The sequence below is a fragment of the Pieris brassicae genome, chromosome 6, assembly GCF_905147105.1.
Source record: "Pieris brassicae chromosome 6, ilPieBrab1.1, whole genome shotgun sequence".
In the NCBI taxonomy this organism is placed as follows: Eukaryota; Metazoa; Arthropoda; class Insecta; order Lepidoptera; family Pieridae; genus Pieris; species Pieris brassicae.
This window is the reverse complement of record NC_059670.1, coordinates 15,508,639-15,533,963: the sequence shown is the minus strand read 5'-3', so window position 1 is coordinate 15,533,963 and position 25,325 is coordinate 15,508,639. Positions and strand designations below refer to the sequence as shown.

At 33.0% G+C, this 25,325-nt stretch overlaps 2 protein-coding genes across 4 annotated transcripts in view; both read left to right on the top strand.

Moving 5' to 3' along the window:
• Positions 1-10,789, top strand: part of LOC123710773 (catenin delta-2) — a 45,440-nt gene extending 34,651 nt beyond the window's left edge. For 2 of the 3 annotated variants that reach the window (XM_045662954.1, XM_045662955.1), the window contains exons 8-20: positions 39-135; positions 273-449; positions 1,061-1,242; positions 1,813-1,972; positions 2,211-2,400; positions 3,435-3,526; positions 3,878-4,059; positions 4,575-4,716; positions 5,178-5,350; positions 5,538-5,703; positions 6,389-6,517; positions 7,032-7,165; positions 7,852-10,789. In XM_045662954.1, coding sequence (XP_045518910.1) covers positions 39-135; positions 273-449; positions 1,061-1,242; positions 1,813-1,972; positions 2,211-2,400; positions 3,435-3,526; positions 3,878-4,059; positions 4,575-4,716; positions 5,178-5,350; positions 5,538-5,703; positions 6,389-6,517; positions 7,032-7,165; positions 7,852-7,977 — 1,950 coding nt within the window. In that variant the 3' untranslated portion in view covers positions 7,978-10,789. The remainder of the gene's footprint in view (positions 1-38; positions 136-272; positions 450-1,060; positions 1,243-1,812; positions 1,973-2,210; positions 2,401-3,434; positions 3,527-3,877; positions 4,060-4,574; positions 4,717-5,177; positions 5,351-5,537; positions 5,704-6,388; positions 6,518-7,031; positions 7,166-7,851) is intronic. The other variant, XM_045662956.1, reaches the window with a different exon arrangement.
• Positions 10,790-12,382: 1,593 nt separating this feature from the next.
• Positions 12,383-17,043, top strand: LOC123711184 (kelch domain-containing protein 3). The gene is made up of 7 exons (XM_045663633.1): positions 12,383-12,460; positions 12,542-12,902; positions 13,037-13,502; positions 13,651-13,858; positions 13,999-14,172; positions 14,817-14,922; positions 15,199-17,043. Exons 2-6 carry the CDS (start codon positions 12,660-12,662, stop codon positions 14,884-14,886), a joined length of 1,161 nt encoding a protein of 386 aa, XP_045519589.1. The 5' UTR covers positions 12,383-12,460; positions 12,542-12,659; the 3' UTR covers positions 14,887-14,922; positions 15,199-17,043.
• Positions 17,044-25,325: the final 8,282 nt, after the last annotated feature.

The following is a 25,325-nucleotide window of genomic DNA, read 5'->3' as shown; positions in this document are numbered from 1 at the left end:
TAAAAATATTTTTATTATAATATTTTAAACAATTTCAGGATTCACAAAACGGATTAAGCTTAGGAAGCACTGGTGGACAGTCCTTGTATGGAGACGAAGAGGAATTACAGAAACAAATGGCAAATATGGCTTTAGGTATAAAAGATTTATTACTTATACCTTCGTAAACTCTATCTTCATTTTTTTTTTGCACGTGAAGTGGAATAATGAGACGAATAATTAGCGTTTTTTTACTACCTTAATAATTGGTATTTTAATTTTAAAAAAATCAGTTCATGGCGGAGTGGGTCGTGAAGAGGGCGGAGGTCTGCAATGGAGAGACCCCAATTTGCCAGAGGTCATCGGGTTCCTCAATTCGCCGTCAGATGTCGTTAAAGCTAATGCCGCTGCCTACCTGCAACATCTCACTTATATGGACGACCCGAATAAACAGAAAACTAGGAGCTTAGGTATGTACATATTTCATTAAAAATAAATCTCCCAAAATTTGAGAAATAGTTAATAAAGGCTAATTTTAGTTGACGCTAAATTCACAAAACAGAAAACATAAATTATATCTTGATGGTAATAATAATTATTACTAAAGACTCCAAAATATTGTAGAGATACTTCCAACGCACAGATATACGAGTGTTTACAATATCCTTAACCTAAATAATAATAACAATTAGGTATTGATGAGTGCAAAATTAAAACAAATTTATTGGGTAACATATTAAGAGGTTGGTCCCTTTGGCCGTGTACCTTTAACGCTGGCAGTTTTGTGCTGCTGTTTTGCGATACTTATTCCTTGAGCGAGGAAAGCTCTAGGGTCACCATGACCAAATAAATAAATGTTTTGATATTTATAATAAACAAGTGATATTTATAATATATATGTTAGTTCAATCACAATAAACGTTAAAATGTATATCGCTTCTGGAAGATTTCTGAATAGGCTTATTGCGTTAAAATGTATAATAAGTATCTTTTATTATGTAAAGGTATATATTTATTTGATATACCTACCTACATATTTTTTATGTGATCCGTTTATGGAAATAATTTATTATTATTTTAGGTGGAATACCCCCCCTTGTGCGACTAGTGACACACGAGAATCCCGAAGTATCGCGAAACGCGTGTGGTGCGCTTCGTAATCTCTCTTACGGGAGACAGAACGATGAGAACAAAAGGGCCATACGGGACGCAGGAGGAATTCCTTCTCTTATGGCTCTGCTGTGCAGGACTTCGGATATGGAGGTGATAAAATAATATAAAGCTTGATGTACATATATATTCATTGAGATTTTTTATTGAAGTTATATTATAGTAAATTTTTAAGAAGCGCGCGCGCGCGCTGTCACAAAAAACCGACTCCGGAAGTTAGCTATACTCAATATTTCAGGTTTTTCTATTGTAAGTGTTGTTTTTTCTACAAACGTAGAATAAAATTTATGAAAAGATTTTTATCTTGTTACGCCAAAGAAATATAACTTCTAACACGTCTACTTAAGTACACACACGTTTTTTTCTCTATAATCTATGTAATAAAATATTGACCGCCAGAATTATTTCATAGCTTAATTTTAAATTAGAGTTTAACTAGAAAATACGTACAATACAAACTACGTATAAAAATGACAAAAAATGACCTCGAAAGGATACTCTCCTTTACTTTTTTGTGAAGTTGGTTCGAAATATTTACTGTTGATTTAAGTAATTGGAGAGAATTCAGGACAATTTTGGATAATATTCATCTCTTCAGAATTAATTTTTGATGCGTATTTATGAATGATTACATTATAGTATATAATACTATGAAATTTACAGGTTAAAGAGTTAGTGACGGGCGTAATTTGGAACATGTCCTCGTGTGAAGATCTAAAACAGTCTATAATAGATGATGCAGCTCAAGTTATATTTAATAAGGTTATCATTCTGCATTCTGGTTGGCATCCCACGAACCCTGGTGAAACGTATTGGTCTACTAGTAAGTTCTTCTATTATTTTTTTGAATTTGCAGACCTGGCGAATTTTTTTTGCTTATTTTTTAACATGTTTAATAACCTATGACCTACCTATAACCTAACCTAATAACAAATGTTTTGGTATAATAAGACAGTTATTGGTGAAATTTCATTTTTCTTTAATATGGAACCTAAGAACAGCTTTAACACACATGCTTTAAAAACCCTTAATAAATAAAATTATTATCCAAATAATTACAGTATTCCGTAACGCGTCCGGTACGCTCCGTAACGCATCGTCAGCGGGCGAGTACGCACGGCGACGACTGCGTTCGTTGCCCGGTCTCGCCGAAGCTCTGCTGCACACAGTGCGTACGGCCCTCAACGTCAATGCCATTGGTACTAAGGTGGTTGAAAACTGCGTATGTGTGCTGCGAAATTTGTCTTATCGGTAAGTTATATTTTACATAGATCTTAAATAGACCTTTCAGCAGGATGACATTTAATTATTTATTTAGTTTTTAAACAAAAATCTTATGAAGTCAAAATTGACCAAAAACTATATACTAAATATATATAATATAATAGTCATTAATAATTCATCAATTACCTGAAATAATTGTAAAAACAACACAAGTTTGTTATTTCGTTAAAGTCAAGTCGTCTTCAAAACAATTATCTTAATCGAATTTATAATTGACATTGAAAATATTTTAACAAAAAAAACTTGTAAAAATTCAAGTGACAAGCCAAAACTCGCGTTTTCCCGAGATTAGCGAATTCCATATTACAATTAAATAAAACGTCAGTTTTGACACATGACAGATAAATAACAAAATAAAAGAAATATAATTATTTCCTTACATATATATAGACCAAAAAATATTTTTAAAGCAGATTTTAGTGAGTTTTTTTATTTTACCGAATTATACAATATAAATCATTGTATATTGCATTTAAAAATCACTTTGGTTTGTATTAATGTAACCATAGCAGTCTTGTTTCTGAGCGCGACAAAAGCATATAAAAAAAATTCAAATGTCTTTTTATGTTGCTTAACGTTATGCTACCTAATAACTAACGGGGTGGTCTATTTATTTTCCGCGGTAGCAAATAGCTCAGCGTATCCGCGACATATACGTTGTTTACTCTCGACGTACACAGCTGAACTTGTAACAGCTCGGGTCTGTACGTCATACTCAACTCGTTCTTTTTTATGTTACCTCAAAAAAAAAAACAATAATAATGAAGCGTGATTCTAAATAACGGTATGGAAAGTATGGCATAACATCCCAAAGTACAAGAATAAGACGTATTTTTTAATATTTTTTTTAAAATTAGAGATATGATTTACACGTAATGCATAATGGCGCCATCTCTATTTAATTCACAAAAATATTATCAATAGGTTTTCTTGTATGTTTTCTGTTCATACGAAGTATAATTGTAATATTTTTAATCATATAATAATTATTTATTTATCAGATGTCAAGAAATAGAAGACCCGTTGTACGACACTCGAGCGCCACCCACACAGAGTACGGGACAGGCACGGATACAAGCTAGTGCTTCAAAAGGTGTGTTTATAAGTAACAATTATTTCTTTAAATATATATAATTTATTTGTTTTTGAAGATATAAATATTTTGGATTCAATAAAATTTCAAGCATTTTTTATTTTGATTATTTACTCTGCTTTTTAAATATTTTCGTCGGGACTTGTTTTTCATCTACCTAAATTAAAAAGTGCGTTACGTCAAACTTTTTTGCGTTTCCCTCTCTTCTCTTGGCTTACATAAATACTTGGTTCGACGGTTTATGTCCAATATAACTAATACTAGTTTTAAAATTATAATTTTAATGTTTTATATTAATTTATATATTATTTCCAAACAGTAAAGTAATCAAATAATTTCGTCGTATAACAGTTTGTTTCATCCTAGGAGAGAATCTAGGCTGTTTCGGTGGTAGCAAGAAGAAGAAAGAGGGTTCTTCTTCGAACTCCACCAGCCCTTTGGGGAAGAACGATGCGGATTCACAGCCATTGGAGACGGGAAACTCTTTGGGGTATACTGTTCCTAAGGGTACAGAAATGCTGTGGTCACCCGAGGTAAGATACCAATACACCTAGCTAATTCTATAGGACAGAGGCGTCCTGACCACCCATTTTTTAATATTTTTTTAACAGTTTACGTAGTTAGTCCAGAATTCTAATTCGTATTAAATTTCACAATCTCGTCTAAAGCGCTGTCAAATTTGTCAAACTTCATATTGAAGATATATTTTCACAGCTCTTGAAACTAGATTAAATTTTGTTTGACACTCTAAATACACGCCTTTGTAAAATACATTTCAGAGGAGATTCTATACAAAAACTCATCACTCTTTGTATAGTGCTTAAAGTTGGGCCTCTAATCTGTTCTAGATGAGATCATAAAATATTTAGTTTACATTCTGTAAAGAGATCCACTTTTGGGACATGGTCTATAAAATAATAAGAACGAATGTTAGATATTGAATAAAATCGAATTTGGATTGCATGGATGATGTCACCGTTATTTGCACCAACCCCAGTTGGTGTATGCTGGTAAAAACGAATGATTTGTATTTTTGATATACTTTCAGGTGGTTCCACTATACATGGCACTACTCCAGACGTGTTCTAACCCCGAAACTCTCGAAGCGGCGGCCGGCGCTTTACAGAACTTGGCAGCTTGTTACTGGCAACCGTCTATTGACATTAGGGCTGCGGTTAGAAAGGAGAAAGGTAATTAGTAATTAGCTGAAAATTTTGAGAATATTATTTATTTGTTGGTCAAAATATCAAAATCTTTTAATTGTAATTTCTTAATAGTGTTGTTTTTACGGTATGTAAAAATTACTTTTTTTGAAGACCTGGGTTCTTTCATTATTAATTCGTTCATGTTTGTATGAATCCTGCGTGCTACCACCATACGTACACGTGCGTTACGTACACCTATAAATTGATTAAACACCTTAGTATAATGCCCACGATCGCACTCGTGCTGGGTAGGTAGGGGTAGGGGTGTTAGGTACGTTAAATAGAAAGTATTTGAATATTGTTTTAAGTGTATCGTAATCACCAAATTATATAGTAACATTCAATACATCTGATTTGTTAAAAAAAGTAAGTGGAAAAGCCGTTTTGACTGAAATAATGAACATTGATCACTCTAATTTTTAATATTAATAATATATTTTTTCCAGGTCTACCAATCCTAGTAGAACTACTTCGTATGGAAGTAGATCGCGTTGTATGCGCTGTTGCAACCGCACTGCGGAATCTGGCTATCGATCAGAGGAATAAGGAGTTGATTGGGAAATATGCAATGCGGGATCTCGTGCAGAAGTTGCCTAGTGGCAACCAGCAACATGATCAGGTAAATGAAAATAGTTTTTCTTAAAGTGGATGACCAACTTTGATTTCTTTTAAAGTCTCTCTCTTGTCATTATTCATGTCTCATTAACAAAAGCAAAAGACTTTCATTAAAATGTCATTGGAAAAGTAAGATTTTTTCAGATTCAGATTATAATTACTGTTCCCTATACAATAGAACAACATTTCAGGGAACCTCCGACGACACGATAGCAGCAGTGTTAGCGACCCTCAACGAGGTGATAAAGAAGAGCGCTGAGTTCTCTCGTTCTCTTTTGGAAGCGGGTGGTGTTGAGCGGTTACTTAACCTCACTAAGCAGCGGCACAGACACACGCCTAGGGTGCTTAAGTTTGCGGGTAGGTCTAAATAAAATTATTCTTTTTCTATAGAAATTCGATGGACGGAGGGTAGTTGTAATCTACGATTATAATAGAGTAATCCGCTAAAAAAGTTATCTAATAATTAGTGTAGCGACACCTTTAATCTGTGCTTACTAATCATTACGATGACGTCATATGTCATAGCCACTGGGATCTTCGAGCCAGTGGATCCTGGATCTTGGATAAACTTGTCGAGAATCCTCCCTTTAGGTTGGAGAAACAGTACACCTTCTCCACATAATCTGCTACTTTTAATCGTCGAGTGGATAGGCTATCTCGCTCTTACTTGGTATATTTTACAACTGTCTTCCAAGTTACCGTAACTTTTGCTTGTTTAATTTTTACTAAGCAAGCAAGTGCTTATGTTCTAATATAATTATGTATATGTGTAAAAAATTTAATGTCATATTTTCTTGTATAATTTTATGTGTACAAATTGTTTAAGCACTTATGAATAAATAAGGATTCTTTAGGTTAAAACTACAGAAACAAAATGCATCAATGATTGATAAATTCTGCGTTCGATAGTTTTTATGGTCTATATATACGTTTCGACATGAATAATAAGGAAATTCAATCAGTCAAAATTGTGATAAATAGTAAATTTCACATACACATACATATTAATAAAAATAGTTTCTTATAAAATATGTGTCCTTAGGCCAAGTACTGATGACAATGTGGTCTCACGCGGAGTTACGTGAGGTATACCGTAAACACGGTTGGCGTGAAGCCGATTTCCTTACTCCGGCTCGGGCCGCTCAACCAACGAGGAATTCCAGTACTAGCGGTAAGTTAAAATATAATCTATATTTATTCGAAATAAGGTACTAAATAGTATATATATATAATGGCCTAAAATGTACGTAAAATGTTTGTTACAATGGATGGATGTTTCATTGTTAAACATGGTAACAAACATGCTATGCTTAGTCCGCGTTAATCTAAAAATGCACTGTTTTCATTGCAATAATCTATTAATACTACCTGTACATTATACAAAATGTCTATTGAATAACAATTATGTGGATGACGTATTGCGTATTGTGTACAAATTTTAACTTACTCCTGCCTCGTGGCTTTTACGCTATTTTCATATTAAGTTATGTCTTTAAAATATTTCGTTCAAAAGTATTATAAACGTATATGCAATTGTATGGTAATTATATGTAGTATTTTTTTTATATTGAAATAATATAACTAACGTACATTTTCAAAATCATTAACACCGACTAGTCCAGCCTTTTCTAGTCCCTATAAGCGTAAGAGCCACATTGGCATGTACATAGACCTTGTAACGTTAGGTCAAGGCACGCCGTCGTCTGGCACAGCGGGGGCGCCACATTCGCCTAGCAATGCTAACAGCACGCTCAGTCGGCCTATGGCTTCCACGGGGGGCACACGTTACGAGGACCGCACGATACGCAGGCATCGAGAGGTAATATTCTTTTACAGGGATTCGATTCGACACTTTCCTTGTGATGTTTTTTATCTACATTTAACAGAAATTCTCTGATTGAACATAATAAAAAAAGCACATTTATCGAACGTCAAGCACTATTAATATAACTGTAAATACACATGAAACATTAATCGTAAAATTACTAATAAAAATACGTCTTTTGGAAAATTATTCACCATGGCATGCTTCATAATGATGCAGATACTTTCTGAAGCTTCATATGCAATATAAATATAATATATGTGTATATAAAAGCATTTTTTCTCAATATTGTAATATCAGCTTTATGTATTGGTATTATGCACCAATCTTTGATTGTCTGTGGTCTTAATTATTTAAGGTCTCATTGTACATGACATTGAGAGCTTAAATAAAACAAATTCTAAGAAAAACACTTTTTGAACGGCTTGAAGCTATATATTATTATTAAAAACTTATAATTATATATTAAAACTTATTATTACGCTTTTCAGCAAACGTCGAAAAAAAAATTAAAATTAAATATTATGTAAATAATTTAAGTTGCTTCTATAATTCGAAAATATGACCAGCATGGTCTCAAAATTATTATCGGTATCCAAATGTATTTTTTGTGCAAAATCTTTATCTACCCTTCTTTTGCTTGACAAATTTTGACTTAATTAAAATTTTAAATATTTTAGAACGAGGATATGCCTCCAATGGACGCGAATAATTATGCAGATGGACTAGGCATGGGAAACCCTAACGGTCGGCCGATGAATCTTCAAGGTGTTCAGGCACAGATGCCCCCTCCTAGCACACGTTGAGTTACCGATGAATGTTAATGATTTTCCACAGAGTAAAAAGCTTTTTATGATTTGGTAACTTGAGTCGATCAATTTCATTTGAATGTGCATTTAACCCAGTTCGAGGTTTTAGGGTCTATAAAATATGTTTTTTGAAGTACCTTCCATAAAAACTAAATCAGTTTTCTCTCTTTTAACTGAAGTACTCTTTGTCTCTTTCTTTCAAAGCGCGTACGTTGTGAGAGAAAGAGACAGATGATTTAAATACGTTTTCAGTTGGACGGGTTAGTCTCACAATTATTGGAACACTCCATACAGAAAGAAGATTTTTGTGACGAACATATAACGTATTTTATAGGCCATAAAACTTTTGGAATATCAATTTTTTACATTTTCAGACAATAGCTAAACGAAAAGACATTCAATCGTATTTGTGTAATTTTAGTACTTTATAGTACATATTGGTAACGCATTTATATTCGCTAAACGTAAGATATAAGATATAATCATTAATGGATTACCATTTACAGTGCAAATGTTTAATAAATTTTTTATATGAATTTTGTTCGGGAGTTTAGATTCAGCTATTTCATGTCAATTCCCCTGTATATAATCGTGCCATTATTGACATAAGGGGTTTATAGGTGTTGTGTCTACTATTCATACGCAATTTATTGCATAACGAATCTAGTGAACGTTAGGATTTTAACTATTAATAACGCTGATATTAAGCGATATTCATAGTTGAATCAGAAGTTTTTGTAACCATTCCACATTGTATGTCTTTTTACCTGTCCGTTTGTATATTGTGTAAGTATATGGCGATTTTGGTCGATTGGATTGTAATTGGACAGTTATTTAAAAAAAATATACTCCATTCAGCGGTACAAGTATTTTTACAGATATAAAAAAAATTATAAAATCTTTTTATTTTGAAGTCCGTTAATAAACTTCACTGTATTAGCTTAATTAGCCGTTCAATCAACAGCCTAGCCTCTTTACTAAACAGCGCCGTTTAACTAGCAGCCTGATATTAAAAGTGACAGAAATAAAATTGATGAAACATCTGACATAAAAATATCTTTATTTAATATATTTTAAAATTTAACATGTTATTTTTTTGTTGGAAAATTTGTAGTTTGGAAAATTTCGCCGCTAGGTTGTAGAAAGTGAAACTAACTAACATCTATACAAGTTATTTCATATTTACTTATAAATTTGATGATATGGCTGAAATCGCTTGTTAAACGGCGCTGTTTAGTAAAGCGGCTAGGCTGTTGATAATTGAGCACGTTGGCTGCAACATCAGTACAATGTGATAAAATATGATGAATAAATATTGGAATGTGTAAAAAATATTATTTTTGTCGTAGTCTAAGTGCGAGAAACTTGGCGCCAATGCATCCTGTACGTCAAATTTGACACATGTCATACTATGACTATTGTATGCGTTAAAAGATGCTTGTACAACTGTTTTTAACACGAGAGTAAATTCACAATTGACCAATTGCATTCCTGTATGACTTCATTTTTAGCTGCTGAAAATCATTTGCATGACATTTTAGATATGTTTAGGAAAAATAGCTCAATAGTTCTACAGGCCTTAAGAATCATTAAAATCGATGAAATTTCACTTATTATTTGTAAGATATCATTAAGGATTAATTTCCCTCCGTCTATAAGGTTAGTCTTAAATTATTTATTACAAATCATTTTATTCGGGACTGTATAATTATAGCGGTGTAATCAAGTTTTGGTTGAACTTTGCTAATAGGGCCAAGCACAAGAGAGCATTTAGAAGTGTCTAGTGTTGGTACAAAGTTTTATTTAAGGGTATGAGTTTTGTAAGATAATTTTATTAATACAAATTGATTGTACAATAGTTGCTTGCCAGGGCAAAGTCGCTTCTATGAAGCGTTCCTTCGTTCTCGTACACCTTTCATAGATGTTATATTGAAATTCGTCATCTGTGGTGTTAAAGTATGCGAAAGAGGGGTTCATATATGAACTGATTCAATAATATTTTGAAGTCTCGGGTACTTATTTAAAACAAAATTTCTATATAAAATAAGCAGTGGTCATAAAATCCACTTACAATAAATATTGAAACGTTTATCAATCGTTTACAGTCAATTGCAGTTCTATTTAAGTTCCCTGGTGATGTGAAAGCTTCACATAAAACACCCAAGCAAGGTGAATTATCGTGAACGAGTATAATGACATGTCTAAATCTTTCAAACGAATGATTTTATTTCATAGAAAATGTAGGCGAAAGTGTATTGTGTTATTCAATGTAATGTGAAATCTTTACCATCTTCGCGTAATATACGTTATCTCTTGTAAATTTTATTTCTTTTACGGTAGCGAGATGGGGCTTATGTAACTTAAATTTTATATAAAATTTTCTACTTAACAAGTATTAAGCCCTCTTCTCCGTTAGATCTCTAAATATAAGCCTAGTACGAGTTTATAGTCAACGATGTGCGTGTAGTATTAATTTACTTACATTAATTACCTATATTTAATGGTTAACATTGAACGCTGCAGTGATTGTCGTATTGTAAACTCGCACTAAGCTGGTAATGCCCAATGTTAGGGTATGTAACTTAGAGTTACATAACATTATTATACCGATGTCTATGGTATGTGATAACCACAGATTAAACAGTTGTTGCAACAGTAATACTCGATTATTTATATTTTATTTTACATATGAAAATTATTTAACAAATGTATTTCATTTGTCGTTGCGACAGTAGTATTAATAATAGTTTCTTATGTCATGTTGTATGTAGTTTAATAGTAAATAATCGTGCATAAAGAAATTATATTCACAGAAAATTAAAGAATTATTTTTTTATTATTTCTTCTTTTTATTTGCCTTGGCTTTTGACGTTTTGTTTTTTTTTCGTTTAAACAAATAACGAAGGAATTTGGATGTAAGACTTGACGTTTAGCTTACCTATTTTAAACTTTTACTTTTAGCAAAATATAAAACAAGACTTTGTTAGATTAGTGTTAATGTAGAAGCAATTTTAATTGATCTGAATGCTATATTTGCAATTTTGAGAATTGGTTGGTCCATGGCAAGAATTTGTTTATTGGAGTTTTTAATAAATTATCCTAACCTCTCCGTCTTTATAACGATAGTCTGAATCTCTATCATGTAGTTGTTAAAACATGGGATGGGTGTGTTATTTACCACAAGCCGAAATGCTACACTTTCCGTAATGGTATCGCTGTGTTAAATGTGTCCATTACAACGTCACGTCTAGTACCCAATAGTTGAGCTGAATTTTAGCAATGTAGTTTGTATCTAGAAACTCCTATAAATCGTTGTCTTACTATGGATCCACTCGAAACGTTAACAATTGAGATGAATTTAAATCATGTGTTAGTCGAATATAAGTAATAAAACTTTGTGTATGAATGCTCACGTTTTATATCTACCTATTAGTAGTGTCAGTTATTGAATTTATAGGTGTAATAGACGCATAAAGTATTTAATATAAGGCATTAGTGCGTGCACGGTTTTGGTGATTATACATTTTGTACTAAGTACCTACCTACTATTTTGGGACACAGTGAGTCGTATGTTTGCAATAACAACAGTATTATTCCAGTAATCCTCATGTACCAACGTTGCTAATACACTTAAACTACGTTTAAATAGATGTGAGTTTTATTTTAAACCCTATTTTATACCTACTTACGTATTTTCAACTGTAATGTAATGGCATCGCAATAAAGTGACTGTGACAGACATGACGAATATATAAAGATTCAGTTTCTTATCCCTAAATTTGATCATCTTTACCAAAAATTTAAATGTTGGTTGTTTTGACTTCGACGTAACTGATGCGGTTACAATTTCTTTTAAGTGTCAGTCTTCAGTACTTTTGTTTCGGTTCTCGAGGCAATAGCATTGAATGGTAACGGATTAAAGTGTTTCTGTCGAAGAGTTTTAGATGAATGCACATGTACTTTAATTTCGTTTCTTTATGTGGTTTTAAATGTCTACCTTTGCGCCAGTTCTAATAAATTTTGTAACCATGTACACAAAAATCAGCAACAACACTAGCCAGTAGCCATCGTAATTGTGAAACTTAAGCCACCTACAGCTAATTTTTGAAAATTAATAGTTTGTTTATTTATTAGAGAACAAACAGTTACCCCATAATTTGACGTATTTGAAGACGTGGAAGTGCTCGTTTTGTTGGCAGCTTTGTCACGTCATTACAGTTCCACAGTAATAATTTTGATACGTCTTAATAAGAAATAATACTTTTAATATGTAAAACTTGTTTATAAATTAAATGATGTACCAAATTCGTATAACCGCCACGTTCTCTTGCAGCACAGACTCTGCCAACGATAACCTCAGAAGCTTCTATTCTGTGATAGATTTTCTTTACTCATTGGTCGTATTCGATCACACACTCTATTCTGTGGAACGTAGACTATTATTTAAAAAAATATATTGGGGCAAAACATACCCAAAATGGTAAAAGTAAAAGTATTTTAATTCAGATGGTTTTATTATTAATTAAGTTGAGCCAAGGAAACATTTCAATTTTCAGTATAGGTAGCTAACTAGCTTGACCTACACCGTTTCATACTGATAACAGTTAGCTAGTTCGGGAAAAATAAAATACGTTGTAGTCATAATAATTAAATGGGAACTTAATGGTACAACTAATAAAATGTATTGGACTTTGCACACTCATGGTGGGCCTCGGAGGGTGAATCACGCAGCAGCCCGGGTTGGTGACAAAATATACTCCTTTGGGGGTTATAGTTCATTGGAAGAATATCGACTCTTGGAGCCAATATCAGTACATGTATTAGACACAGCGATATACAAATGGGCTCCGGTAGACTATGGCAACTTGAAGGAAGCACCATTCCAGAGATATGGGCACACTTGTGTCGCATATGGAGACAAGGTAAGATTTAATATTTCAAATATTGACAACATACAGTTTGTTTTATAAAATTGCTTAAACAACCATCTACAATTGAAATAAGTAAATTTGAAGATGGGAACATATTTATGATAAGGATACTTTTTTGATTCCAGATTTATCTATGGGGTGGACGTAATTATAATGTACCTTGCGACATAGTCTATTGTTTTGATACTGAGGAACTTAAGTGGAGCACTCCCCTGGTAACAGGCAGAATACCTAATGGAAAAGATGGTCATTCAGCATGTATTGTCAATAATAAAATGTATATATTTGGAGGATTTGACTATATTACTGATGAATATACGAACAACTTGCACTATTTAAATCTACATACTATGGAATGGTGTTATGTGTGTGCTAAAGGGAGTCCACCAGTAGGGAGGGATTTTCATACAGCATTAGCATATGGGGATCGAATGTACATTTTTGGAGGCAGATCGGAATTAAGTAGGCCACATAGTAATGATCAAGAGTATTACTGTGATTTGGTCTATTATTTTGATACTTTAACAGAAACATGGGTAAAAGTTAAGGCAAGAGGAGTGAAACCAGATGGAAGACGGAGTCATTCGAGTTGTAAGTTACCAGGTGTCTCTACATCCTAATAGTTAGTTATATAATTATTAAAAAGATACCAATAAATAGTGATAAACTTTCAAGACCCTTTAATACCGTTCAATGATGAAATACCACAATAAATTGTTTAAAAACTGGAATGTTTCAGGGATACATAATGATTTTATGTACATTTTTGGTGGGTATAATGACAGAAAAAAGACACATTACAATGACATACATAGATATTCATTGTTAAGTAATCATTGGGAATTTATTAATGTTTATGGCACACCTCCATGTAAAAGAAGACGTCAGGTGTGTATTCTGCATAAGGACAAATACAGTGACAAAGTATACCTATTTGGAGGAACGAGGTAACTATTGAAATATTTTATTTTTGATAACTATAAAAGTATAAACTAATCCTACACCCAATAGCAAACAGAGGATAAAAAATAAACTAATTAATTGTTTGGTAAATGAAATCTATATTTATTTTGATCTTGATTTTTAGTCCAACAGACCATGTGCCTGTAGAAACAAAAGATGATGAAAGTGAGGATGAGGAACGAGTTTTGGATAAAGATGACCTACATTTATTGGAATACTTACCATCCCTCAAAGTACTTTGTATTATGTACATAAACAAAAATAAAATGAATACTACAGACCTTCCAAAAGATTTATTGTAAGTTTTTCTTCACTAAATTTGTTCTCTATTGTGGTATAGCTTCCATCTACTATTGATGATATGCTGTGCATATATACAAATCAATGATTGTTCTGGATTGATAGGTCAGCCTTCCGACCTATTTTTAATATAAAAATATTATAACCAAAATGAACCGTGACAAGAAATTTTATATGTTTACTAGATCAATCGGCAAATGTTGTTTTGCCATGTATATTATTTGCAGGAAACATTTTTTTAGTTCAATAAAAATGAGCTATCTCCTATAATAAAAAATAGGGGTTCATCGTAGAGGGGTGTCAATTATTTTTTATTTTTAAATTATTATTTTTTGTATCCTATAAAAAAATTATAAAATATTTTTGTGGTGGACACCCCTTATCTCTTAGGCGTTTGTAAGATAGTAGCTGATTCTCAGACTCACTGAATATGCATTAAAATATTCATATTCATAAGCATCGGTCGAGCCGTTTCGGAGCAGTATGGGAACGAACATTGTGACACGAAGATTTTATATATATAGAGATTTAGCGAGGTACTCTTTAAGCATTAAAAATGTTAAATTTACATAATATAAAATTGATTTCTAGAATATAATATTACCTGCTTGGATATAATATTGCAACTACTTTTTTTTACAGAGTGGATATCCAAATAATGACACAGCCCAACAAAATAAGCAGTCCTATTGAAGGACTAACAAATTTGTAAATGTTATAACGTTGGATAATTCAAAGTCCAATTAAGGTAAAGCATGTTTGTATAATTGTTTTATGGAAAAATTCAGCCATTTGAGTTTCGCTTGTATCATGTCATGCTGATACTCAGCATTTTTTTTTCCAATTGAATTACACTTAATTTACAAAAAATTTAGACGTTGAGTTTCTTGTGAATTGCTTTGGAGACCATTTTTTTTAATGTTTACGTTATTCTTCCATAAACTAAACCAAAAAAGGTTTTGACGTGTTTTAAATTAATTAGATATTAGTTTTGACCTTACTTTAATATGAGTATCTTGTGTAGTCTCGCATCCCTGAGGTCGTGGGGTCGAATCACAGCTGCACCAAATTTCAGCTGAAGCATCGACGACGTCAGCACAGAAGAGTGTAAGAAGATTATCAAGAAAGAGATATAGAAATCTGCGGTCAAGAGTTGTAGCACTACTGGGTTTTCTGTTTAAGTTTTGACGCTGGTTTTACGATCTGTCAATTTTTTTATTCTGAATTTTGTCAATGTTCTGGTTTTTGAATTTGTATTAGACCGTGATCTTAAATTTATTATAAATCTAGTCTTAAACCTCAATTAAGGTCTCTTACGCTTTATTTAAAACATCGGGGACAAAAAAATCTTCATAATAAAAAAATATATTTTTACCTGAATTACGTTTAAAATGGCAAATTTCTTCATCAATTTTAGCGCCTTCTTAAATCTAAATCAGTCTCAGACGAAAGAGGACTTTACTTGGAGAATGCAATAAGACTGATGTATTTATGTTTTTAAGTATTTATCGAAAATCGTTTGTAAAATGTGTACATACATAATAGTATAGTCCGTCAATATGGTGGTGGGGCCTTAAACGAAATCACTTTCTGACAAGTACGACCACTAACGCCAAAAGGATTTGTGGAACGCCAAATGGAAATGGTCACGTGACGAGCCGTTAGCGTTACGTTATACGAATGTTTGTAAAGTGATTTTGATAATTAATAAAATAAAATGGTGCGTACAAAGTACTCATGTCAGAAGTGAAACTTCTTTGTAAATATATTATTACTGTAGTAAAAGCCCCAACGGCCCATGTATTTGTATATCTATATTAACACTGATTACTCTGTATGCTAATGATAATATAAATAAATAAAAATCTGCGTTTACTGCACAAGACGTTATGCGAGTTTAAGTTCTAATATGTAACTACTAAACTAATACATCAACCAATTGCGTGTATTTATTGCCGATCTTCCTTTCTCTCTCGATCTTTCATTCTATGCTTCATGCTACGTTTGCCCTTTCTCACTCTCTCTCAATCGCTCTCTCTCTTTTCTTCAACAGAAATGTTGCACATCTTCCTGACGCTAATACTATTAATGCGTTTCATCCGTAATCATTTTACCCTCATGTGCCTAAAGAAGTTTCACTTCAAAAATATTTAGTACGGACATTACAGTACATTTTTGTCTCAGATCTTCGATTTTCGAGCCCTCGGAAGATTTTTTATCACTTTGAAATTTTAATTTATATAAGTTAGCATTAAGGTTTATTTAACAATGCAAAACATTTTAAGTCCATAACTGTTTGAAGAAACAGCCTTATTATTTAGATTTTAAATGCTTATCGTATATCAACCATATACGACTGTGAACTCAGTTTCCGCACTTAGACGCTCATTAGGTCCGTTGTGGATAACTAACCCAGCCTAGCTCGAAGCACTAGAAGCACAGAAGCCCCTGGGCACGACGCAGATTTAACCTCTTTATCCATGAGCTAAAATGGAAAAATTTCACCGTCCGAGCTCTTCACCCGCCAAGAAGCCCTCAAGTCAAGGCACGTCGCTTGCCAAGCAAGGGCTACTCCTTCGGTATAGAGCCAGCACGTAGACTGGCAGGCTCGGCGCACTGAACAAGGCAGTACAGAGCTGTTCGCATCACCATGGGATGACGCAAATATACCCGGAGTCCCTTGCCACGTCGACGGCCCCACTTCTACAATCCGATTCTCTCTAAGTAGCTCACTTACAGGATACTTCAGCCGATTGACCATGGGCAGTCAATTCACGGCCTCCCGCGAAAGAAGAAATCCGGACCAAAGAGGCGTGTTGTGTGCAGCGCGCACCTGTAACCGACTTACTACGCTACTCAACCTTCAGGACTCCTTCATCCATACCGGGGGACGGTATGGATGCACACGGTACAAACACACAGATCATTTACTGTCCACCGTCCTTCCATTGACATGACCTCGCCATCTTGCAGAGAGTTCCCTTAATGAGGTCTTACCAAGAACGGGGTCGTCAAACCTCGGAGGCTAGTCCACACTTATATTAGGAATATCAACGACTTGCGCTACTTCCAACGCCACGCCCTCATCAGATGGATGTGCTTGGGGAGGCCTGTGCCTATGCTACCACGCGATGCAAGCATGTCGTATTGGGAACCATAGGCCCAGCATACTTCCCTAAGCGTGCTTTAAGTGTTTTCTAATATAGTTATTCTGTACATTAATTAGTAAATATAATTAGTAGCTAGTTATCAAACGGAAAATTGTCTTCGTAACAATGTTTTAGTTAGAACAGTTGAAGACAGGTGGAGGTTTTGTAATAAGGTAGTATGTAAATAAGTACTTCAAACGTTTTGGATGTTATAATAAATCTTGATAGTTACAAATACATATTAGTACAGGAATATTACTTATCCCATTTTTGTATTGATCCTGGTGATTTAATTGTAAAAAGTATTTTGTTTTTTAATAAATTATTAAAACACGTTTCCTACCCTTCACTAACGTATGTACTGCAGATGCAAAAATGAGATAGATCCTCGTAAAAATTGAGTTAGTTAACCTGAAAGCAGTAGAGCAGTGTCTTCAGCTTGCGAGTCTTATATTTGAGGTCGTAGGTTTGAACCCCGGCTGTGCATCACTGGAATTTCTATGTGCGCATTTAACATTAGCTTGTACGGTAAAGGAAGACATCGTAAGAATCCGGGTAAGACCCAAAAAGTGTGCCAGGCACAGTAGCTTGATTACCTACATGCCTTTTGGATTGTCAAATGATCATGAATCAGATACAGAAATCTGAAGCATAAACCTAAAAAGGTTGTTTATTTAGTTAAACTTAGACTAAATGTACGATTCAATGTCAAGACAGCGCTAAGTGTGATGTACATATGTCAAAATAATTTAGACTTACGAGAGTATGTCGCTAATTTAAAAAAAAAACAGAATTACAAAATATTGCGACAATTTACATAATGCGTACTACAGTCATCAAATAGCTGCAGTAATATTACTTTGAAGTTAGTCATACTGACTAACTTAGGGATAGTTTACAAGACGCAAGTCGTCTTGTGACCAGCGAAAAAAATTGGAAGATATATCTTTTTTTCTTATTCTCTCCATTATATACTGAGTTACCAATTACTAGCGCATAAAATTCATTTTAATATGAGGGTTATCGCAATATCTTGTGGGATAGCCTACACCCGAAAAGTTTTATGTCACGCAGCTTTCACCAGAGTTGTTCTGTACCACCAAGTCTGTAACTGGTAATGGTTATCTAGAGGTTTATTTGTAATCTAAATGTGGGAAACATTTAAGAAAGCGTTATATTTTCATGTATAACCTCCACGTCCGTCGTTCCACAAGTGAGCGTCTTTTAAGGCAGTTATTGCCGCGCATCATCACTATGAGAATCCAACTGCCCACCGGTATATTTCCAATCTAATTGGACTTTCTGCGAGGGTCCTTCAAGAAAATAGCGTACCCATTCTTTCGGCAAGGCACGTGCAAGCCCTCTGGCGATGTGAGTTTCTATGGGAAGCGCTATTATTATAAACTATCACTTATTATCAGGTGAGCCTCCTGCCCTTTACCACCTGTTATTTAAAATATTAGCAAAACTATTAAATAATTGTCTGGTTTATTTTATTAAATAGTTTACGATCAGTTTACTGTATGATGATGTTGATGATGATGTAACCAAACGTTACCATACGTCTCTTACTTATTGTTGAAAAGTCAAGCAGTTTACCAACTTAATTCCGTTATTTTACAAAATAGCGCTGTATTTCCTATTTAGATTCTAGACCATTTCCATTCCCGCTGAAATCGGAAAACTTGATGCTTTCCCGGTAAGTATTTCCACGTAGATTAGTTTATTTATTAGTCGTGCCTGTTATTGGAAGTACATATCTATACTAATAGGTAGGGTAAAAGTTGATGAAAGTAAGTAACAAGTGAAAAATACTGTTACACTTGTTCAAGCGTAAAGTGGTAGTGCGTTCTATATCGGCTATGCATACAACTTTGTTTCTGTGTTCGCAATTAACTCTACCTGAAACGGTGAAGAAAAACGAAACCAGGCCTAAAAGATGACAGCAATCATACAAGGAAAAATATCAATGAAGATAATTAAGAAATTTGAATCTAATAGGATTGAAACTAGCTTGTTTTGTAAGGCATAACCAACAAATGATTTTCACGGTTAATACAATTATGTATAAGAAAACCTTTTTTGAACTGTCATCATATCTTATTATGATTAACAGCGTATTCTTATTTTATATTATATGACTCGAGAAGTTGAATAAAATTAAGAAATCAATAACCAATACATGAGAAACTTTTTATTCTAGAATTGAACCTCCTCTCTCTTAGCTATAGCATACACACAGCCGCGGATTTAGGGTAGGGCAAAGGGGCTTTACTGGGGCTGCTCCATAAAAGGGTCTAGTCTACAATAAATACTAATACTAAGATAATTAAAAATCTCGATATATAAATGGAACAACTCGTTTAAAAATCTTTTTCCATTTTATTTGAAAATTGTTTTGGGGCCCTGCCTTCTCTTCTGAGTAGCCCCGAGGCCTCCCGACCTCTAAATCCGGCATTGCATACCCTAAACTCGTTAAGTAGAGAATGTTTTTCACGTAAAGGTATTTTGAAACACAAAGTAAACACTATGTTGCTAGAAATATAGATTTTATGAGATCTTGGAACAAATCAAATTTACGTTTCTAGTTGCAAGAAGTTCTAAAGTGTATTACTTTGAGGTGTGCCACCAGTAAATACTATTAGGACTTAGCCATTTCACGAACATAAAGTACAATATATATGTCGGAGAGATATTTCGTCAATTGAATATTGATCAATTGCTGACACGACTCATGTGTGTTCCAAAATGTTAATAGCTGAAGGTGCGCAATACACCAACACCTCACATAAATAATATTATGTATGTGTGAATAGGTGTAAGTAGTATTTAAGATATTTTCTTTGAACCATAAATCAGATTTAAATATTGCTCTGTCGTATTCATTCCTCTCAAAGCGGTGAAGACTACTTCAAGCCCTTAATTATTGTGGTGAGCCTGCCCGATAGCCTTGAGATAATCCCACCATCTCGAACCTTTGAACTTGGTGCAGCCATCCCGTACTTATTTATATATTCACTATTTATGTGCTAAGGTACAACTGTAGGGCTTTGGGATCGTAGCGTTGTTACGTTCTTACATCTCACCTTCTCATATATTTAGTTATCTAGTGCAGCTTGCTCATACATACATAACATATACTATACAGATACTCCTGACACATATAAAGATTAAATAGACATTTTACAGTCCACTAGAGCTGTATATTGTGGGTAAGGTGTGAGAAAAAAAAACACGAATAATTATCGTACAATATTTTATTTAAATTGACTTCTTTAATATTACAAAGAACACTTTTAGCTTAAATTATAACGAGAAGCGGATTCAGGGCACCGATCTCACCTTTAATAACAATCTACTAGGCTGAACTCGGTCCAACGTCTCATCATCACAATGCTCAACTGACTAGACCGCAGACTCAGTAGCTAAGGTCGACAAGTTGTATATAAAAGCGTGTTTCAGGGTATGACGTCATCGTAGTGATTGTAGGTATTGTTACACACTTTTTCAAGAAAAATATTGAAGTGCAGTAAGAAACTGACAATATATTTAACTTAAAATGTAAAATTGAAACTTCCAATTTTAACTGTTAATTACATTTAAAGACTACAATATTAAAACTACCCTGTAAAAATTCTGAGTAAATATAAAGCCATTGTTAAAACTTCGTCTTTAAAAGTAGTTGTCCAAAGAAAATCTTCAGTAAGGTTTCTATGCATAAAATAAGCTAGAAGCCGAGCACCGGTAGCGAGTTAAAAACAGCCACAAAGTTACGCTAAAATTGTCTTTTCTCAACGTAAATGCATTGACAATCTGTGTTCATGGTAAGTTAAAGTATCCATAATTTTTCATAACTGAATATTTTAAACTTTTTTATAAACTCGCATCATGGAACAAATTATGTTTTATACATATTCATGATTTTTATTTTAAAGATACGTTGAATTTCTTTTCTAGCAGGAAGCCTTAATATTGTACAAACACAATTGCCTAATACTTTTGTGTTAGTAAAAGGTTAATTAAAACTATCGTTTTAAAAATGTCGAGAACGAATCTTATTTTATTATTACAATTTATACGTTTCTTATGTTTAATACAATAATACCCATCAACCATAGAATATAGTATAGACCTAATATAATTCAAATTATCCTAATACTTTTGCAGATATGGTTTCCATTCTATACAGCTTAATGGCTGCGGCTTTTGTTGGGGACTTATCTCCATTTTCACACTTTAGTAAATGACATCGTAGCAGTTGTTATATGAGTACATTATAGAGTGATACTAGATAAATAAGAAATGAAGGATTCAGATAGTGTATGATAGATACAGCTTAAAACATTTTATTGAAGAGAAACTTCTTTACCGGCGTTGGAAAAAAAAATACCGTCACATTTTCGGTTACGCGTCACATTTTTCAGTTACGCGCCATCTTTTTCTTGTCCCAACCACGGTTGATTCGAAGAGATTCGAAGGCATTAATAACAAAAATATATAATAACGATAGCAATGATAGTAATAATTCAGTTACAAATTCTGTAATAATCTTAGTAGTAAAAAGGTAAAATGAAATAATTGTATTATTTGTATTCATGTATATGATAATGGAAGCCTTTTGTTAAACTTTATCTAATTTAACTTTTTTTAACCAATTTCTGTAAAGTTGCATATATTAGATAATTTTTCGAGAAATAAGGTCATAAATACACGCACACATTTTTTGATCTGCAGTCACATCGATGCATAATAATTTCATTTACATAATTCCTGTAATAATATGATTAATAATAATTAAGTATTATAATATAAATGATTTCTTACTTAGACAAATCTGATTAAAATATCCTTCACGAAGTCTGCACAATAGTTAATTTTTTAATGTATTATTGATTAAAAATGTCAACGGATCAATCGTAACTTTAATTAAGAATTTAAATTTGCGTCGTAAGTGTAAAAAGCATTAACAACAAAGGCATGCCTATATTAAGATATGTTTTATGTCCATAAAGAGTTCGTAGACAAAATGTTACCAAACGTTATTTCGTAGTAAAAATAAATTGTGACTCTTCAACACGCTTTAATTTTATCTGGCAAACTGTAAATGATACGTTTTATCAATTAAAGTCGGTAACACGAATAATTTGCCGATACACGCAGCAAAGTACGGCCATTTATGTAGATTAACGTCATGATTTTAAATGTTTCATATCATTTATTTTGGCATATTTGTTGTACTTCTTTAAACGAAGGGTTATTTATTTATTCCGTCAGTATAAACTAAGCAATGGATACCGATGGTATATGGCCTAAAGGGTAAAATATAGGTAACCTATTTAGAGGAACAACGGTGCGTTTGACATTTCGTTCTTCCGGTTGAGTTATCGTCCTTCTTCAAAATGTCAAAACTAACCTGTTGTTGGTATTCAATCTTGAATATCAAGTTTGATAGTTTGAATGAGTTTCAGTTGAGTAAGTTCAGAATCTAATTTAGTACAATAATATGTTTCTTGTAACACTTTCTGTATTTTATAGATTTACTTACATTTTGGATCCGTATTATATATTTACAGTATTTTGCGCCATTGCCACTATATCTGACCTGAATTAAGGTAAAGTTCAGAAACTAAAATTAACGCTAATTCTGACTCCCGAATTTTAAAAATGTATTGGATTTTGACACACGGAAGTTACAATTAGCGCCAAAACTAATTTCTGAGTGAAATTTAGATTCTTACTAATTTTGGGATTCACAGACTATAAATATGTGTGAGTATTTTGGATCTCTTTAGTTTATGCACCGTCAACTTATTGCAAAAGCAACTCAAACGAAAACAGAACGACGCCCAACCTCAAATATTTTGTAAAAAGTAAAATCCCAAGAAACTGTTTAAAATCTTAAAATCAATTTCAAAGCATTTAAAGGTATAGATCACTGTGTCTGAATTCTACAATGATATCTTTACTGATTGACACTACGACCCTACCTCGATGGCATACCGATTAAAACAAATTACATTTTAAACCTTATCCCAATGGGATTGAGACTACATTTAACACGATTATAACTTAACCTTTTAAGTATTTTGAATGCAAACGTTCGCTTTACGCAACTGTTATCAAGTAATTTTGATATTGCTAATGCGTAGTTTGTGTGTCATTTACTACTGATATTACCATTTAGGGAAATTGTACATAAATTACTTCCTATATTGGAAATTTTCATCTTTAGAAAGCGTAAGAAATATCGTAGAGAATTGAAGACTGATCGCAATAATGTATACAGAGAACAGACAAGCTCATATATTGTTCAGCGCCTTGATAATTGTTCATTTTCAAATCTCAAATAGTAATGATTAACGTTGGGGTTTTCGGTCCATGTATATTCCTTAAATTAAAATACAATACAATATATACTCATGTGTGCAGAATTTTTAAAGGCCCAAATTGGTCCAATTCTATTTTTTTAACTAGCTAGCCCATGCGTACTTCATTTGGCCTTAATGATTTTTCTACTTAGCCTACCTTTTTAGTAGCAACATACCAACATATGGAATATTTTGCTACCCCATAGAAATTGTTCGGTTTTCCGTAATAAAATCCTTTGTACCTAGTGAATAAAACTATTTTTAAATTATTCTCTCCTTTCGCAAGGAATAAATAAAAAAATATTCCGTCTCCGAGTTTTGCGCTTTTTTGAGATTAAATTTTATTGATGTAGATTATATATATATTGGCACAATACTAGGTAGGTACAGCGTACGATGATTATTATTTTTAATTTGTGCATGATATAATATCATCAGCTTTTCTGATTCAGTCTAAATAGTAAGTACATAAATATTAATTATACAATTTGTATGAAATTGAAATATGGTATTTATCCCCTTCAGGAGGTGTGTCGGAAAACCAAACAAAATATAGGACGATGTAACGGTAGCAGGAATTAGGTGGTTGAAACTCGCTCAAGACAGGGAGACATGGAGGAAAATTAAAATTATAAAACAAATTAACTACTTTTAATTACAAATAGCAATCATGTCATGTAACTTAACTTAAAATAAATTGGAATTTATATAAAGCTTTAAAAAATTCAGGTGACAATAGACAATTTAACCCCCCCCCCCCCCAAGTAAGCAACGCTCTTAAAAATAATAGTATATAAACATGTTTTTTTTGTTGGGAATATTCGAAAATGCATTTCGTTTTCAAACAGAGACGATGTGTGGGTAATATGTGAAAAAAATAAATAATTTCTGTTGGCGTAATCCCCAAATAAGAAAATCAAAGGCTCCCCCCTATAGCACTTACGTAATATTTGAACGGCCCCTAACACTGGTCTAGACTATTAAAAGATAATCCTAATTTAATAGCTGAAACGCTTTGAAAACTGTACTTAGCGTCTTATCAAATCTATAGCTTCATAATTGCTGGGAACCGCCGTTATCCTCTATTGTCCATGGATCTAAGCCGATACAGAATTAACGGTAATTACTAATAGACTAACACAGAGCCGGACCGGAATAAGGTAGGAAAACAATAGAAGTTTATTGGACACCAAAGACTAAAATCTCCTACATGATTGAAAATATCTTAATTTATTAAATTACTACAATTAATGGCAATATATTTAAATATTATTTTACAACGATCTTCCTACTTAGCTTAATTTTATGTATTACGCTCTTAATGAGGTTTAAGTTTTTATTTAGTTTTCGTTTTTTTTGTTAATTTGTGATTACTTTTTTGTGACATTTTTGTTAATATAAATGATGTCTATGTGTAAAATATTTTCTTGTATTACAAGCATGTATATGATGTAGAACTTATAATTAAATAAATGTATATCGCGTAATTAATTATATTTAATTATAAAATCCTATTTACAAAACAAGTCGAACTTAATACAGTCAGTTATTAAGTATTACTACTACTAAGCACTATTACTTCTAGTCTGCTATGAAGCTAGGACTAGGACTTATATTTTGCAAGTACGGCCCAT

Excerpts from the sequence above, each read along its gene's own strand:
- LOC123711184 (XM_045663633.1), top strand. The coding sequence starts at position 12,660 with ATGTATTGGACTTTGCACACTCATGGTGGGCCTCGGAGGGTGAATCAC. Across the intron at positions 12,903-13,036 it reads GTGTCGCATATGGAGACAAG|ATTTATCTATGGGGTGGACG; the intron begins GTAAGATTTAAT and ends TTTTGATTCCAG. Across the intron at positions 13,859-13,998 it reads TACCTATTTGGAGGAACGAG|TCCAACAGACCATGTGCCTG; the intron begins GTAACTATTGAA and ends CTTGATTTTTAG.